The 17886-nt window shown below is 41.3% G+C and overlaps 1 protein-coding gene across 6 annotated transcripts in view; it reads right to left on the bottom strand.

The window, feature by feature from the left end:
* Positions 1 to 17886, bottom strand: part of GPR149 (G protein-coupled receptor 149) — a 110976-nt gene that overhangs the window by 1196 nt on the left and 91894 nt on the right. For 4 of the 6 annotated variants that reach the window (XM_061452706.1, XM_061452707.1, XM_061452708.1 and 1 more), the window contains one exon: positions 133 to 2319. In XM_061452706.1, coding sequence (XP_061308690.1) covers positions 1747 to 2319 — 573 coding nt within the window. In that variant the 3' untranslated portion in view covers positions 133 to 1746. Of the gene's footprint in view, positions 1 to 132; positions 2320 to 17886 lie in introns of those variants that run through there. The other 2 variants (XM_061452704.1, XM_061452705.1) reach the window with 2 other exon arrangements.

Raw genomic sequence — 17886 nt, 5'->3', positions numbered from 1 at the left:
ACAGCCCCACCAATTGTGATGGCAGGTCCGATTTACATTGGTGAAGTGAGAAGGCAAGTCATCTGCTTGTTTTCATGCCTCCGTATCAAATGCTGAGTGTGATCAGACACAGCAGTTGGCCCTTTTGCTCTGTCTGCTCATAACCCATAACAGAATCCTGATGATTGGATTGTGCTTATTTTCTCTTGTATGTTCCCACCAAATGAAAAAAAGCGTGACTGCAGATGCCTAAATGGTTATGTTGTCACGCGTGCCACTGGAAATTAAATCTATTCCTTAATAAACAGTGTAAATTTTAATTAAACTGCTGAAAGTCCTCGGAGTATATTTATCTCTGTTTAACTGAAATGAATGATAAACCCTCAGAAAAAGAGCATTCAGTCAAAATGCAGTGGCATTTCAAGCATATGCTGCATACTTCATGTCAGACTTGAGAGCTCCATTGTTTCCATTGATTCCACCTCGGCTTATCTGAATTTGACACAAATTACAGTATTTATTGATTTTATCTTGGCTTTATACTTAGTTCTAGTTTCCTTATAAGTCACTAGAGACAGGCTCCTCCTGAGGGTGATACAGGTTGGGACCCACTTTAGGTAACCAGAGCACTCTCCTGAGGTCGATGTCTAAGCTCAGTCTCTAAGTTTGGCCACCCTGAATAGCTCCTGATTCCTCTTAAGGAGTCACACATCAGTTGTAACTCTCAGATCTGAAGCATGAGGATCCACCCAAGGAGAAGTGATGACAAGTTTACTAACAGAATATATATGGCATAAAACCCAGTAGTGTTCTTGCTGTGAGACAGTGGGACTCCTTCAACTCTCTGCAAGTGACATGTGCTGTTGGGGTTCTGTTGAGAGAAGTATTAGCTTCACATGGGCCTTAAGGAAGAAGGGGACATTGTAAAGCTATTCCTTGCTTAGGGACAACTCGGACATAAAGAATTATTCAAACTAATTTTGATGTCCTAGCTCTTCAAACATTTCAAATGCTGTCTTGATCTGGATTGAGTTACAAATATTCTTTAATGTTGGCAAATGTATTAACTTGGTAGAGATCATGGAGGCGAAAAAGGAGACAGCATAAAATAACCAACATTTGTCACATTTGATCAAAGAAATGTCAACCACAAAAACACTTCAGTTTAACAACGCTGTATTTACAAAATGTGCATGCTTACATTGCAGCCACCCACATTTAAAGGTCTATACACTGGCCACTTACATGGTTGTTAACATAAAAATCATGGATAGAGCAGGAGAAAATTAAACCATTTACAGAACTTTCTAATCCTCTACTTAAGTCAACTAAATAAACTGACTTGTGCTTGTGCTACATTTTTTTTAAGATAAATATTTCAGGTCTGGCACATCAGTAAAGAGCAGAACCTCACACCTGTGGAGCTGCTCCCTCAGTTTCCACAGGTTCCCACAGACAGACCACTCAGTGCCAACAAGCAATCAAAGCTGTTTTTTTAAAACTTTATTTATGATTCCTTTTTGACGCATGTGTTTCTCAAATAAATATATAAATAACTGGAAATTCACTATGCAAAGTTGTGAAGCACTGAAGTATTTGTTATACCATCCATATATCATTAAAAGTTTTAATCTAATTTACAGTGTACACAAATAAAATTTATTTATCTGCTAGGAAAAAACATTTGACACTGTATCTGCTAGGGTAACTTGAGTCAAGAGGAGCAATGTCTGTCAAATCATTTCAGATGTCTAGATTAAATGCCTTTTAATTGCTGTTGCCATCTTCTTCCCGTTTTATGTATGCTTTATTCAATATTTGTATTTCTTCCTGATAACCACCTTTTTCCACATACTGCTTTTTACTGTTCTGCCTATGAGCTTCAACAGTGTCCGGAATTGATATGTTAATACCGCTGTCAGGATCATTTGATGGTATGAAGAGGGAGTAGGAGGCAGTTTCCCCTAAATCGCATGAGACAAACCTATTTTCTTTCCTTGAATAACGTAAGGATGGAGACCTTACCTGCGTGGAGGACTGGCTAATGTTACTGATGATTGACACAGTATCCAGGGCCTCTTCATTGTCACAAATTTCAAGTACCTCTAAATGAATTTTAACACTTGTGTCAGCAAATGTATCAGGAGACTCCTCTGGGTTTGGCTCATGACCAACACTTTTAGATCGATATACTTCAATTTTCTTTGACATGGGTGTTATTTTTTGCCCTTCAGTGCTTACCTCGTAGGTGGATAAAGACAGTGTTTTTCCTGTGGGTGCCTGAAGAGATACAGTTCCTTGAAATGCACACAAAGGGACAGCCAAAGCCCCACCTGATCGCTGGAAAAGAGTGACCATTATTTCATGTTAATTTTTGAAGTTAGAATCCATTATAAATAAGCAAATTAGGTTTAGTTTGTTAACTTATTTTCCTGACTTTTCCGTTCAGTATTTTAGAAATATTTATGACTTATTATCATTACTATTATTGTATTTATGACTTTAAAGAGTAGAAAGAAGGGTTTGATAATTATACATTTAGTATTAAAAGTGAAGTCTTGTGGAGACAGTGTTCTCAAGGGAGAATGCATAATTAGTACATAAACTCTGAATAATCCTGAAAGATACAGCAAGGCCATGAGAGGCTCAAAGAAGCTTAAGCAAGCAAGATAAGAAGAAGCTGGCATTCACTGTGTTAATGAGAACTGTGGACTGTTGCCAAGCTTTCGAGGTTGAGTTCTCACACCTGTGCTTAACCAATTATATGTTAATCACTAAGGGTCTTCGAGACATGTGTCCAATCATAATATGCCAAATCACTGTAACTGCATGTAAGAAATAGTATATAAGGAGTTAAGGCTTTGTAATAAATTTGGCAATCGCTTGATCACATCGATTGTCTCTGTGTTGTCCATGACTCCCTCGTCAACAAAGTCTCTGCGACTCAATTAGCTTATGGACACACACACTTTTCTGGATAGTCTACACATAATGTTTCATTGCAGCCAGTCCCCAGGGAGACAGCCTGCATTGGCAGGCACCTCTCTAGCTAGTACTCAGAGGCATCTCTGAAAGTGTTTCCTATCTGCTTGAATCAGATGGAGACACTGATCTGTTAAAGCTTCTCACAGTGACCAAAATGACAGAAATTATACCAGAGGACTGTTCAAACACAGGAACCTACACTGTGACCCTGTCTCCCTTGGGCACCCTGTCTTAATGACTCTTAATTAGGTGCCTAAAGTTAGCTGGCTTAGCTACCAAGCTGAACTTCCCAAAACAACTCGCCAGGTATTATTTGTCATGGTTTAACCTCAGCTGGCAGAGAAAGAAAATTCAGTTAAAGTTCTGCAGTACTAAAGGTCATCCTCAAACCAAGAATTTTTAGCAGCTGCAATGAAAATATTGTTTCAGAGGCTGTAAATAAATAAAAGCATTACATAAAGAAATCACTGCAAGTGCCTGCGTTGTAAACAGAGGACACAGCTTGCTCCTATGTAGATAGCTATAGCTAACTCAGTGGTAGGTTGTTACATGTTCTTTTCCATAGTGTTGCAGGACAGATTCTGGCTCTCACTCTCACGCTATAAAGACTCATTTTTAACTGCGAAGGTTCTCCTTCAGTGACTTACACTGGACAGAACAAAAGTGATGGCAGAAATAGACACACACAGCAAAGAAACACCAGACTCAGGTTCTGGAGAATCTCACTGAGGGCTCATCTTTTGCTCCATCCTCATTTGCTTTGCTGCAGCTGGGCTTTGACTGCTTACTGAGAAGGACACTGGTTATCATTTGAAAACTTCGTCTTATTCACTAAAAAGTACTATACATAATAAAATACAGCTTGGCCAAAAGCAGCCTCCGTGGCAGGCAGTGAAGTGCTGACTTTGCGAAAGGGCAGTTCAGGAGGAAGAGCTGCATCAATTTATATGGAAATTGTGCAACAAAAAAGACTACTGAAAACCAGGGCAGCTGCAAAACCTGACTCAGCACACACACAGACAGGAGGGAGAGTGGTATTTGAAAAGCTGCCAGGTAGCAAGGTAAATCGCTCTGTACTGTCTTCTGTGTTGCTGTTGCTATCAGGACCTGTTGATGATCTTTCAAATCTACCACACACATCACTGACAGGCAAGACAGCTGGGGTTGTTCAGCCTTAAGAAAAGGCTCCAGGGAGACATTTGAGCAGCGTCCAGTACCTAAAAGGGCCAACAAGAAAGCTGGAGAGGGACTTTTTTCAAGGTTATGTAGGGATAGGACAAGGGGGAATGGCTTTAAACTGAAAGAGGGTAGATTTAGGTTAGATATAAGGAAGAAAGACTTCATTATGAAGGGGGTGAGACACTGCAACAGGTTGCCCAGAGAAGCTGTGGCTGCCCCATTCCTGGCAGCGTTCAAGGCCAGGTTGGATGGGGCTTTGAGCAACCTGGTCTAGTGTGAGGTGTCCCTGCCTGTGGCAGGGCAGTTTAAACTAGATGATCTTTAAAGCCCTTTCCAACCCAAACCAATTCTGTGATTCTACGATCACCTCACCTTCACTAAAAAGCATGTAAAGGGAATAGGATCTATTGCGTAGAAAAATCTTGCCAAACTGTGACTTAATGTTGCTCTTTGACAAAGGAATTGACCTGACAAAACCCTCGGAGCTGGCTTGTCCTGCTGGAAGGAAATCAGAGTTATACTACTCTCCTTAATAGATCTATAAGAGAAAAATGGTCCTCAAGTGTTCTTCCAACGTGCAGCAGCTATCATGCTGTGTCATTGAGCAGGCAGAGGTCCCAGATTGGTGAATGTTAGCTGACAGCAGCTCACTGGCAGCTCCTGGCTGCTGTTTTGAGTTCAGAGCCATGGTGGGTGCAGGGGCTCCCTCAAGTGTAGATCTCCTCAGGCTAAGCACCAGCAGCCTTTGCTTCAAAGCAATGAGGCGGGAGCTTTTTTTAAATCTCAGCTAGGTGTTGGCCCTCACATTTTCTGTAGTAATTAGTAATGAGGATCACTCCTCCAGAAAAGATGTAAGAATAACTGTTTTCTCAGCTTGAGGAAGCTGTTGTCCACCCATCTTCCACCCCAGTTGCTTAGTAAGGCCACTGGAGCAACAAATCCAGCTCTGGGTAACATCAAGTGGACAAAGCCTACTGTTCTAAGCAGTACAGAGGCACATGGTAAGCATCTTGCATATTGTAATGGATAGAGCCTGGATACCTATCAACTTTGGTAACACACATTTAGAATGGAGTTTCTGTTGGATACAAGCCCTATGGCTCTATTTTCAGCCCCTTTCTAGTTTCTGCACTCAACACTCTGAAGTCCTTTGCAGGGTCTGTTTGAGTGTCTGCGTTTCTGGCTGTTAATCAAGGTCAGAGTCTGAAGAACAGCCTAAAAGAGCACTTAGATTATACAGAAAGACATCTAAAGAGTATGGGGAAAAAAAAAAGTTAAATAAGAACTGATTACTTCAGTGCAAGGTTGCATACTACTTAAGAAAACACTGTAGATGTGTCATCTTGAATGTCAACAAGATGGAGGGTATGTCTGAGACATGAGCAATCTCACTCACTGGAATGAATACTCCAGTTCTGGAGAACGAGAAATTTTCCCATCATCACACATTTAGTGGCTCTTTCCAAAAGTCTGTTTTCTGTTTAGATATCAGTATTTACTTTTAGAACTGAAAAGGATATGCTAACACTTCTAGGCCACTTCCCAGTCCCTAACCAGGAAGCCAGTAAACTATGCAATTTGTGCTAGAAATTTTGCTCAGTTATAGACACCTTCACCTGTTTCTACAAACAGGGAATCCATTCCTCTTCACAAACTGTGCATCATAATGCCACGCACTCGTGACTGCGACAGGCGCTTGACTAGTAACCACTGCCCTTGCAGGCAGCTTTCAAATCACAGCTTTAACATCTTCAGTGCAGCAGCTGAATTGCAAGGAAACTAGACAACCGTCAGCTTTGATGAAGTACATGCGTGTGAAACAAACCATTCATCATCAGTGCAAAATGTTCAATGTTTAAAAAATCCAAGTAATTACTGAAAATAACTTACTGAGCACACTTTATTGAAAATAAAATCAAACCCTGGAATTACATGATAGGGGAAGGCAGGAATAAAGCCTGAAGGGAGATCTGAGCCAGTGAACTGAGAATACACAGCTAAGTCCTACGGGGAACTCACACTGCCTTGTCTGGTCCTGAAGCGCCACAGCCCTGGGAAGACTTCTGTGCTCCACACTGGAGGGGAGACACTATGGTCACTGATGGTGACTGTCCCTCTGCAGCCGGAGCAGCAGAAAGGACTCTGCACCAGCGCCAGAAAGGGGATAGTGACCGAGAATGCAATCTGGCCCTCAGCGATGCACGGGGCACTGAACAGCGCAGCCAGGCTCTCTCCCAAGTTCAGAGCTGTTGCTCACCTTGCGCTCGCTTTGCAAGCTCTGCTGTAGAGTCAAGAAGCCCAATAGAAAAATGCCATGATTAAAAACAGCCCAAAAGAAGAAAAAATACAATTCTGGTTTTATGTACAGCCAGGTAAAATTGATTATTACTGGAATTACTTTCAGTATATATTATTACTAATGAGCACAGAATGTAACCCTTATTTTGTCCTTGATATGATTACTAAATATCCATTTTTGCTTCCTGTGACACACCCATGGAAATAAATAGGAATCTATTAGCACACCAGACTATACTGGCACATCCTGTAAAGAAGTATTTTGTCTTCTACTGTTCCATTGTTACCTACAGTTCAGCTTTCTGATTTAAGACTTTCGATGTCATTTAATTCTGAAGCAGTAGGAAGACGAAGCAATTTGAGTAACACTTAACAGTAGCTTTCACTTCATCCATCCAGGTTCTTGCACCCCAACTCTGCATTATTTTAGCTTGAACAAAAGCATCCACAACTGTAGAAAGGTTATGATTCATTTTTACTTCAGTGAAAAAATAAAGAGAATCATGGTGCTGTTTCTGAACATCTTTCTCCACAGCCTCTGCTTTTTCCAAAGGTACTGCTCCACCAGGCTTATTCCACACTACTTTGCCCCACACTTTGTGTTTCTGTATTTAAAAGAAAACCTATTTTTTAAAAGAAATACACACATTAACTCCTTGCACACAATTTATGCTATGCATTCTCTTTCTGAAGTACTTCTACATGAATGTTTTTAGGAAGGTACGGAAAACTTGGAGCCACTTGGTTCTTGGATCATCTTCAGAATGACAATGTTTTGATGATAAGTTGACAATGCATGCAGGAATCAGGTACTGGTATAAAGGTGAAGACCTTTGTGAGACAAAACAAACCCCTCTCTTTTCAACCAAAGTGCCACTTTGCAGCTGTTGTGTCTCAGCAGTTTTGCAAAGTATTAGATACTCATATATAATTATCATTATTCCTAAACAAAATGCAGAAATTCTTCTCAACTCCAGTACTGTGTTTATTTTATCAGGTTTGTAGTTATACTGGGATTTGTAGTACTATCTCAAAGACACCTCACAGCTGAAGTGCATTCTTTCTAACTGTCATGCACCCCATACCAGTTTGCCACCTGTGGCTATTACATAAGGTAAGGAAGCTTTGGTACCCATGATTCTGATCCTGTAAAGTCAAGACTTGTCCTTCTGAGACCTTACTTTCTCTCAACTAGGAGAGTTGAAGGAAAGATCAGATACTTACCTGCTTGAACACAGATGATTTAAAATTTAGTCTGATATGGTTCTTATATCCACTTACAGAGCCTCTTTCTCTGTGTGCACACAAGCACAGATACATACAAGTATTTACTTATTAATTGTACATGGCATATATCTATATAAAATATTTACCTTTTTACAGTTGATTTCTTAATTTCTGCTAGGATTGAAAGATTTCAACTCAGAAATGCTCTAATGTTTCAATTTTTAAAAAAAATCACAGCGCTCCCCAGTCAAAATACTGTAAGCCAAAATCACTGTTCTTTATGCTGAGGCCACTTTTAAGTGAATACCACAGATTATCTGCTGGGTCTCATAAAAGTCGCAGGCTAGTACTAAATCTGAGCTATTCCCCTGGAGGACGGATTTCTGCAGATCTGCATCACAGAAACAGCAAGTTGGTAATTTTCAAAGTTGATTAATATGTATCCACACACATTTCATCACTTGGGACTGTTGCCGGATCTCTAATGCCATGATGTCTGCCTTGTGCTCCTGCCAAGAGGAGCTGGCCCTTCCTCTGCTCAGTTTTACTTCTTGTGGAGAGTGTTTGTTTCTATCATGTCCTACCACAGGGCATCCCCCTGTGCAGCTCCTGCCCGAGACAGCTGGAGGCTATTCTGTCTGTTAGAATCTGGTACAGGGATTTCACTGGAGAACTACATGTACCAGCACATGTATTTTTAACAAGCAAAGATAAAAAATTACAATGAAGTAAATAAAAAAATGTACTTGTTCCTTAAGGAGCATTGATACATTCTGAACAGAGAAAACTCTGCATGATTGGTAAAGCAAATGCTTTCATTATTAAATTTTCCACCTTCCACATTTCACAGAAGACAGAAAGTAGTTGTGCCTATGAGAAAACCATCCTCATAATCACTGTAGTTTCAGACTCAGCTCCCCGAGCAGAGTTTGAGCCAGATACTGTGGCACAGAGGAGGCCTCAGCCTCTGCAGAGGACAAAAGCGAGCCCCAGCAATGGGCTAGACAACAGGCCCTTGCAGAAGGGTTTCAAACTGTAAATGCTCAAAGCAGTGAAAAAAGGCCCCAAAGCCACTGACTTGCAGTTTTTCAATGATTCTAGTAAGACTGTTTACGGAACCTAGAAGTTCTGCAGCTTTCCCTGCGCAGAAATAAGTTTTTGATCCTTAAAGCTTTTTTGAGGGGGAAGGGGAAGGTAACATTTACAGAATCTGTTACTTATTTCTCCTTGCAAACTGGCGGAAACAAAAGAAAAACACGCTTTTGTATTTGGTTTGCCGTGCAATAGTTATACTTACGTGAAATATTAACAAAGGGGTATTAAGCTGCAAGTAGACTAAGAACATTTTAATTTCATCCCTTGCCAAAGCAGAACCTCATTCTGCATGCTGGTAAGTACCTCCCAAGGGTATGCAGCATTCCCTCTGCTTCCCTTCAGTGTCTACAGGAGTTAATCAGCAATTTGCAGAGCTGCACTTTATAGAAAAGTCAGAAATATACCACTGAAATCAACTCCGAACACTGTTTCTGATGTATCTACATGCGATGTTCAAAATAATTTAAAACTCTATCTTACTGATCAATAATTTATTATGTTAGAAGAAGCCTAGAAAATTCTTCAAGGCTAACAAGTTAACATTCCAAACATTTCTACATACTTTTCACATTTTACATTAAGTGTAACTGGATTCATCCTGTTACTAGGACCCTAAACTCAGTCATCCCAGCTTTCCAGCACTTAGCACCTGCAAAGACCATCGTCCACTCTGGATAAGCACACAGTTACCAGGATTTCCTGGTAATCTTTTGTTTCAGGGAGTAGATGATTCCACAGCAGTTAAATGAAAGCATGAACAACTCCATTCTCCAAAGACAGCTATCAATTAATACTTCATCTCCTGAGAACAAAGCTGACGCTGTTCCAGAAGCAGATCCTTAGCCAGGTAACACTTCTTAGCAACTGAAATCAAAGATAAACTGTTCAGAACCACATGACCTGAATGGTGGCTCACGTAGCTTACAGCTCACTTGGGTTTTAAACACAATAAACTGCTGGTGCAATAAGGCCAGTGCAGAAACAAAAGGTTAACTGGGGGAAGAAAGGAAATCCCTAAGAGCCTGAACTCCTACATGATCAAGCGGAAAAAGAAAATCTGCTTGGAAGATTCTCCACTGCAACTAAGTTAGGAGATACCCTCTCTAACTACGCAAGAAGGCTGTGTACTCAGACATTTAAAATTTGAACTAGTTGCCCAGACACAGTTGCCTAGTGCCATCAGAGATGACGCTGAGGATTTGGGATACCCTCAAAAACTTTCAAATATAACAAAAAACCTAATGGGAGACCTACATCCTCCTGAAGCAGAAGCTGGAGGCCAAGTGGGACTCCCTAAGTCGGCTCCACTGGTTCTACACGCCTGTGTTTCAGCAACGGACTCAAGCCCAAGGTAGTCTGTAGACTCTCCCTCATGAGCCCTAAGTTTCAAATGTCATGAATCATAGGCCCTGGAATAAGGTAAGTGTAATATTAGTGTTACAGCAAAATAAGAGATCATATTAGAGTGTGTATCTCCATCTCTGGAAGAAGCGGAGAGCTCAGATGTGAGGTCCCAGAATGGCAAGTGACTCTTCCAAGCCTGCGGACAGCACATTGGTGGAGCTAAGAACAGACAGCAGGTTTTGCTGTGTCCCAGTCCAACACCACTCCTATTGGGCCATGCTGCCTTTGAAACAGAAATATCAGCAATCTAAAGAAAGCTCTAATGAGTCTGCATTGCTAATTACTTTGGCGGAATACAGCTCTAGATGAAGAGTTCTATTTTTAGAATGTTTTCAGTAAGTATGTTGATGTTTCTTTCCAGAGACAATGTATTTTCTTTTTATTTTAGAATAGAGGCTTAGTCTTCCATTTCCCTACAAATAAAAATTAGCTGCAGTAAAATTCATTACTGCAATGATTCGCCCTTTGAGAGGCTGGCTGCAGAAAATTTAGCGCTAACGGGGTACAACAAGACTGGACAAGCTAGGACAAGCTCAAGCTCACCTCAGATGACCTGAAAACCAACATTTGTCATTGGCCTGCTCAATGTGGACAGACATTTCTTTGGAACAAATTAATAACAGAAAGTGCAACACAGGCATCTAAGGTAAGAATACTTCCATCTATGTACCAGAACTTCTGTACTCGGTTATCTGGGGCTGAAGTGAGTGAGCTCAACAGAAAGTCCTTTAATATTCCATGAATAATACATATGGCACCTTTAGAGACACCCTGCAATGTGCCTGCAGCACAGACAGAAGCACAGAAGGCACACCATTTTAAGGCTGCATAGATGAGTCCAGCATTCTCCGTACTTCTGGGCTTCGCAGACAGCATGTGCCATGAGCTTTACTTTCTGTATAATCGCTGACATCCTAAAGAAGGATAGATGCTCTGCACTTATGCAATATTATTAAAAACCCTCCATATTTTTCATGTCAATACGTACTGTTTCAAATCTATTACATTTAAATCATCTTCTTCAAAGGCAGAATAGCTGATTTTACAAGAAACAGCTCTCTTCAATATGAAAACAGGCTGGCATGTCTTGCTTCCACCAAAATTCTTGCCTGCAGGACACCTGTCTCGCATCCTACGCTGATCTTTCAGAAGTAACTGGGAAGAAGTGCGTGTCTATTTTGACTTGTATGTTTGTTGTTTTTAGTAAGATTTTAGAACAAGTACAGACTTGGTCCTTATGTAATTCTGTGCATTTGTTTTCACAATACAGTGTGAGAAATTTATGACAATTTCTAATAATTTATTTGCACTTTCAGGTAAAAAAAGAGTATGCAGAATTAGAATTTCAGCGTTAATTTTAATTATTTGTATGAAGATAAATATTTGGGGCATGCACAAGAAACAGAGCTGGGCCAGGTGAGGATTGGAAGAGTCGGAACAGGTAGTTGTCTTGTCCCTCCTTTTTGCTGGGTTACTGTGTGTGGCTTACTTAAACATCCTTAAACATTCTTACTTAAATAACTGTATCCTGGGCTGCATCAAAAGGAGCGTGACCAGCAGGTTGAAGGAGGTGATCCTGCCCCTCTACTCTGCTCTTGTGAGACCTCACTTGGAGTATTATGTGCAGTTCTGGTGTCCTCAACATAAAAAGGACATAGAACTGTTGGAGCAAGTCCAGAAGAGGGCCACAAGGATTATCAGGGGACTGGAGCACCTCCTGTGTGAAGACAGGCTGAGAAAGTAGGGGCTGTTCAGCCTGGAGAAGAGAAGGCTGCGTTTAGACCTCATAGCAGCCTTCCAGTATCTGAAGGGGGCCTATAGGGTTGCTGGGGAGGGACTCTTCATTAGGGACTGTAGTGACAGGACAAGGGGTAATGGGTTAAAACTTAAACAGGGGAAGTTTAAATTGGATATAAGGAGGAAATCCTTTCTTGTTAAGGTGGTGAGGCACTGGGATGGGTTGCCCAGGGAGGTTGTGAATGCTCCATCCCTGGCAGTGTTTAAGACCAGGCTGGACAAGGCCTTGGGTGAGATGCTTTAGTGTGAGGTGTCCTTCCCCATGGCAGGGGGGTTGGAACTAGACGATCTTAAGGTCCTTTCCAACGCTAACTATTCTGTGATTCTATGATTCTATGATTCTATGATTATTAAAAATCTACACTAGAGGAACATTCAAACTGAGAAGTTGTGCCCCTGAAAGTATAAAAATGCCAGCACTGTAGTTATCTGGGCAAATTAATTCTGGGTCCTGCATTTCTATCTTTTGTGGTATAATGAATGTGGGAACAACAGATCATGCAACTGAAGGCTAAGAGCATGGTCTATGTGCATACATAAGTTCATACAGAGAGGCAGGTGGAGAAGCTACCTGAGGCTTTAAAAGCAGAACCAGCACTGCAGCTGAGGCACCACCTCACTCCTAGCTGTAGAGATAGCTCAACCCCCGTGAATTTACTGCACAGGGTCCATGAGTCTCAAGTAATACAGGTTTTGTCACCTGGACTTCAACTAAAGCAGTGTTTGTGTCCACAGAACTGAAATTTCCTGCTTTAGAAAGATGCAACTCAGCAATTTACGTATCACATTCTAAAGAACGTCGCTTTTGCATAGTTACATACATCTGCCCAAGCTTTCCCTCCATGAATGTCTGAAAATTACTACTTACAGTCTGGACTGACAGGGCTGATCACATTCTGAACTGTCTGAAGAAGTCAGTATTGCAGAAGACAGAAGAGGTCTATTAGGCTGTATGTGGTGGGTACAGAAATCAAGAGCTTGTGATGTCTGGTCTAGCTCTGTCCACTACCTTATTACCAGGAAGCAGTCACTCTTTGTACAGATGAACTGCTAACATACATTCTCTTTATTGTAATAGCTGCAAAACCAGGCATTACCCTTTTCACCAAACTCCATAAAGTTTATTTGACATGGCGTGCACTACCAGTCCTGCAAAAAAGTTCTGGGTTCATCTGCAAACATCACATTACCAGGCTTTCTGCTGAGCTGCAGATATTGGAACGTTAAACTGAACTGGTGTTTCTGCTTACTAGAGCAATCTAATGAAGAAAAGTATGTTGAAGAACAGCACAAATCTTTAAAAAATTGAGAACACAGCAGCCTAGAATGTAATGGCTTTATAGGAAAGGGGTCAAAATTGCACTGCTTTTCTAACTCATATTCCATTAAGTGACAGTAGGGCCAATGATCCCTTAGGGTACAAGGATCCCTTGGTCAGTGTGATATTGATTTTGTTCATAGCATTGTCTGTTCTCTCAGAAAAGGAACACTGATACCCATCAGTGCAGCTCTCTGCAGAACTGATTCCTTTAAGAGTCTCTGACACAGTGTCACTGGTCAGCTCCACAAGGTTTGTTTATCCTCATTACATCTCCATGGCCCTGATTTTTATTTCTTTTCTCTAGTTCCATGTGTGCATGTCTACTTGTATCTAGCATACATTAAAACCTGTTTAAGCAACAGATCTGAAAGCTGTTGCTTATTTATCTGAACCAGACAGAATAAACAGCAGGCATAGGATGACAGCTGCTTCACAGATGGGTGCCAGCCAGGGGGAAGCGCTATGGGAGCTTGCTTATGTTCAGCCTTGCCCTCCTGGGGAAACGTTTCTACTCTCAGTATTTCTCCTGCTAATGCAATTCAACAGAGTGCCAATTGCAGTTTAACTTCAAGCAGAGACTCAGCAAGCATTGCAAGGGCCACACCACTTTGTCCCACTTGGAGTAAAGCTAGAAGATGGTGGTGAAATGCTACATTGATTTTCCAGCTGAGGGAATACTGCCTGCAGGAAGATACCAAACAAGAACATCAGTGCAAACTAGCATGGGCATAGTTGCATAGACCAGTGGAAAGCAAATCTCATCATGTCTATTAATAACTCAGCTTCTATGCTGTGCCTGGTGTTTCTGGAATGTTTACACCTTTCCTGTAGTGAGAAAGATCCTGTGTATTTATCACCACTAAAACCACTGCAACTACAGATGTACAGTACTGACTCCTCTTAAGGGAAAAAATTTACACAGCTTTCTCACTTCCCTTTGCAGGGCATGTAAATAGGTTCTATACAGAGAGTCTCTTGAAAGAGTTTGCTTGAGGCAACCCATATATGAAGTATTAAGTCAAAGAAAAAGAAATATTCAGAAAGGCTATAATATATTGCAAGCCGGAGAGGTTTCTGTTGCCTGAAGGCAATTAGCATAGGAAAAAAAACACATGACATATTTACAATAAATCTCTTTAGGAAAGGGAGATACAGTGGTTATTTTATAAGATGTTAAAGGTATCTTTCAAAAATGCAGCTGAGCAAGAGTTAGAAATGACAAGTACCATTTTTTCTCTCCTTCTCAATTACAGCTAGTCTATATAGGTATTGAATAAAACCCACTGCCTCATTCTCCTTTCATCCCACTTTTATTCCAGAGAAATCACTTTGATGGAATAACTCTTTACTCACAGAACAGATGATGAAGAGACAACCAGCTATGGCGTCATTACTATCATTCCATCTTCCAAGTAGCACACAGCTTCAACAGAAAATCAAAGGCATCACATGTACTGTCTGGCACCCTACTCTTCAAAAGGCGCTAAACTGATACCTTCAGTTGGCATGGTATTTTCTAGATTTGATTGAATTACAGAATCACAGAATGGTTTCGGTTGGGAAGGACCTTCAAGATCACCTAGTTCCACCCCCCCTGCCATGAGCAGGGACACTTCCCACTAGACCAGGTTGCTCAAAGCCCCATCCAACCTGGCCTTCAACACTGCCAGGGATGGGGCAGCAACAGCTTCTCTGGGCAACCTGTGCCAGTGCCTCACCACCCTCACAGGGAAGACTTTCTTCCTAAATTCTAATCTAAATTTCCCCTCTGTAAGCTTAAAGTCATCACTAAAGTCATTAGTCATCTCCTATCCTATCACTACTTGCACTACTTTATTATGTGGAAATTCAGCATTTAAGGACACATTTACTACATCACTTAACAGCTAAACTGAAAATGCATGTGCAAATGCTGCTATTCTTCCTCCTACTGCAAGTTATTACAAGCCTGTTGAAAAGAAAACTGGAAATACTCTAATAGAACATCTATATTTATTTCTGTGATCAAGCATTTATAGTCTGAAAGTACTGAAGATGAGGAACTTTTATCCTGTTAGGATAATAATCCATTTCTTTTTAAGGTTTGGTACCTTCTCCCAGTTGTCTAGCTTACTTGACAATTTAGCAGAAGTACACAGCTAATACACGCTAGGGAAAGACTCCTATTTTAACCAAGGTGAGAAACAGAGAGTGATGAGGGGAAAGTGACTTTTCTTAGATACTTAGGGACTTACAGATAGGATAAATGAAAGGGATGGCTTTCAACTTACTTAATGTTTGGCCCAAATTTATCTTTTCATCCAACATAAAGCTGAGAAATGCATTAGAGTTATTTTTAATATGCTTACTGGGGTTGCATATTCTGCTCTGTTTCAGCAGCAAACCAAATGTCAACGCTCTGAATCTCTGGAAAATCATGCTGAATGTCAGAAACAGTAAGATCTGTAACTCAGAAGCCTTGAACTTTTAGACCATAGCAGTCTTAATGCCTGGCAACTGTACACTGGGTTGTAACTTGGAAGAGGTCAGAAAAGCATGAACTGGGATTCCTTGTAGTGCAAGCAGTGAAGAAGCATGTCCCTAAGTGACAAATAAATCCATCCACATGCAGTCGTTACGAGCTGCCTCACAGAAAAGCTTGTACCTTCTGTAATGGAAGTCACAGGTCTAGCAATTTGAAATGTCAGCCACAGGAGATGGGAAAAGGATTTTTTTATTTTTGCTTTTAAACACCATCTGGAAACTACTGGAAGGAGAGCCACAAGGAAATGGCCACAAGAGCACCCACTGCAAGGACGAAGCTAGTGACATACTGACTTTATTAAATGGACTATACATGGCACCAAGGGGTTAGCATGAAATAGTAGACTAAAACCAGGTTGAGCCATCATTTTCTTTTGCCCCAAAAATGCAGTAATTCATCACTACACAGTGCAACAGAGTGAACATTTGATTTTCATGAAAGGGATCATCAGTTAAATTTGAAATATCAAACAAATTCCTACTTTGACTCAAAGAATAAACTTGTTTTTATCAGAGGGAGAGGGGATTCCCTTATTTAGATATAAAATACATCTGATTCTTCCCTATGTATGTACCAAAGGTTGAGAACAAGTTGGTCTAGCTGTGAAGTCAGCCCTGCTTGTAGTAGGAAGCTGAATGAAGTTGAATGAGGTGACTTCCAGAGGTCTTTCCAACCTACGGCCTTCTGCAGCTCCTGTCTTGTGGACTTCACACAGGCTTTTATGCCACTCCCACTGACTGTAATGCCAAATATCTCCTGAGTTCTACAGTGCACATTTAAGCCCTCAGAACCCATGGAACACTTAGCCAGGCAGATTGGCTTTGGCTTGTGACTTCATCGTGCTCCAAACTCTGGCATCCCGCATCAGCTCAGGGTTGTGGAGGGAGAAAGGGCTGGGGTTCAAGGTATTAGCAGATACCAGAATTCTAATGAACAGGGGGAGACTGTACTGACAAGAGTTCACTGATGTGACACCTTGGAAAGATTAACAGAAGCCACAGTTCTATAGCAAATGCTACAAAAGTATGACAGTCTACCTAGTCCAGTCAACATGCACTCCAGAAGGCAGGGTTCTCATAACCCAGGCAAGGTCAAGTCCTTCTCTCCCATTTGGGCTTTAAAATTCGACTTCTTCAAACATTGGCAGAATAGCTTGGGAAAAACTAAGCCTTCCAGGAAAATTACTGCCCATCTTCTGTGGTCCTTGAATAGGGCATAAACATGCAACTACGCCACCTGGAAACGTGTTTCTCAGATTTAAAGAGGCTTCTGTTTATTTCAGTGGAGACACTTAGAATCACAGAATCACAGAACAGTTAGGGTTGGAAAGGACCTTAAGATCATCTAGTTCCAACCCCCCTGCCATGGGCAGGGACACCTCACACTAAACCATCTCACCCAAGGCCTCATCCAATCTGGTCTTGAACACTGACAGGGATGGAGCATTCACAACCTCCCTGGGCAACCCATTCCAGTGCCTCACCACACTAACAGGAAAGAATTTCTTCCTTATATCAAATCTAAACTTCCCCTGTTTAAGTTTGAACCTGTTACCCCTTGTCCTGTCACTACAGTCCCTAATGAAGAGTCCCTCCCCAGCATCCCTATAGGCCCCCTTCAGATACTGGAAGGCTGCTATGAGGTCTCCACGCAGCCTTCTCTTCTCCAGGCTGAACAGCCCCAACTTTCTCAGCCTGTCTTCATACAGGGGGTGCTCCAGTCCCCTGATCATCCTCGTGGCCCTTCTCTGGACTTGTTCCAACAGTTCTATGTCCTTTTTATGTTGAGGACACCAGAACTGTACACAGTACTCCAGGTGAGAAAGCCTTTTAACAGGCAACTGATACTTCATTGTCTGTGTGACCTCTGAAGGACAGTGGGAGAATAACTGCTTCCATACAATGCAGGAAACAGCTCTCCCCAAATATAAAATCATCCTCCTGAGCATTTAAGTTTTCAACCAAGTGTTTATTTCTCAGAAGAGAGATACACAATCTTCTTTCTTTTAATGTCACAGTACTAGAAAAAAACTAAAAATACGCTTTTTCCTATGGCCAGTATGTATGAACTTCTCACT

The sequence above is a fragment of the Pezoporus flaviventris genome, unplaced genomic scaffold, assembly GCF_033815535.1.
Source record: "Pezoporus flaviventris isolate CSIRO_AGI_PZ_B2104156 unplaced genomic scaffold, CSIRO_AGI_Pfla_v1 ptg000013l, whole genome shotgun sequence".
NCBI lineage: Eukaryota > Metazoa > Chordata > Aves > Psittaciformes > Psittacidae > Pezoporus > Pezoporus flaviventris.
Note: the sequence above shows the minus strand (reverse complement) of the source record. Positions and strands in the feature narration are given on the sequence as shown.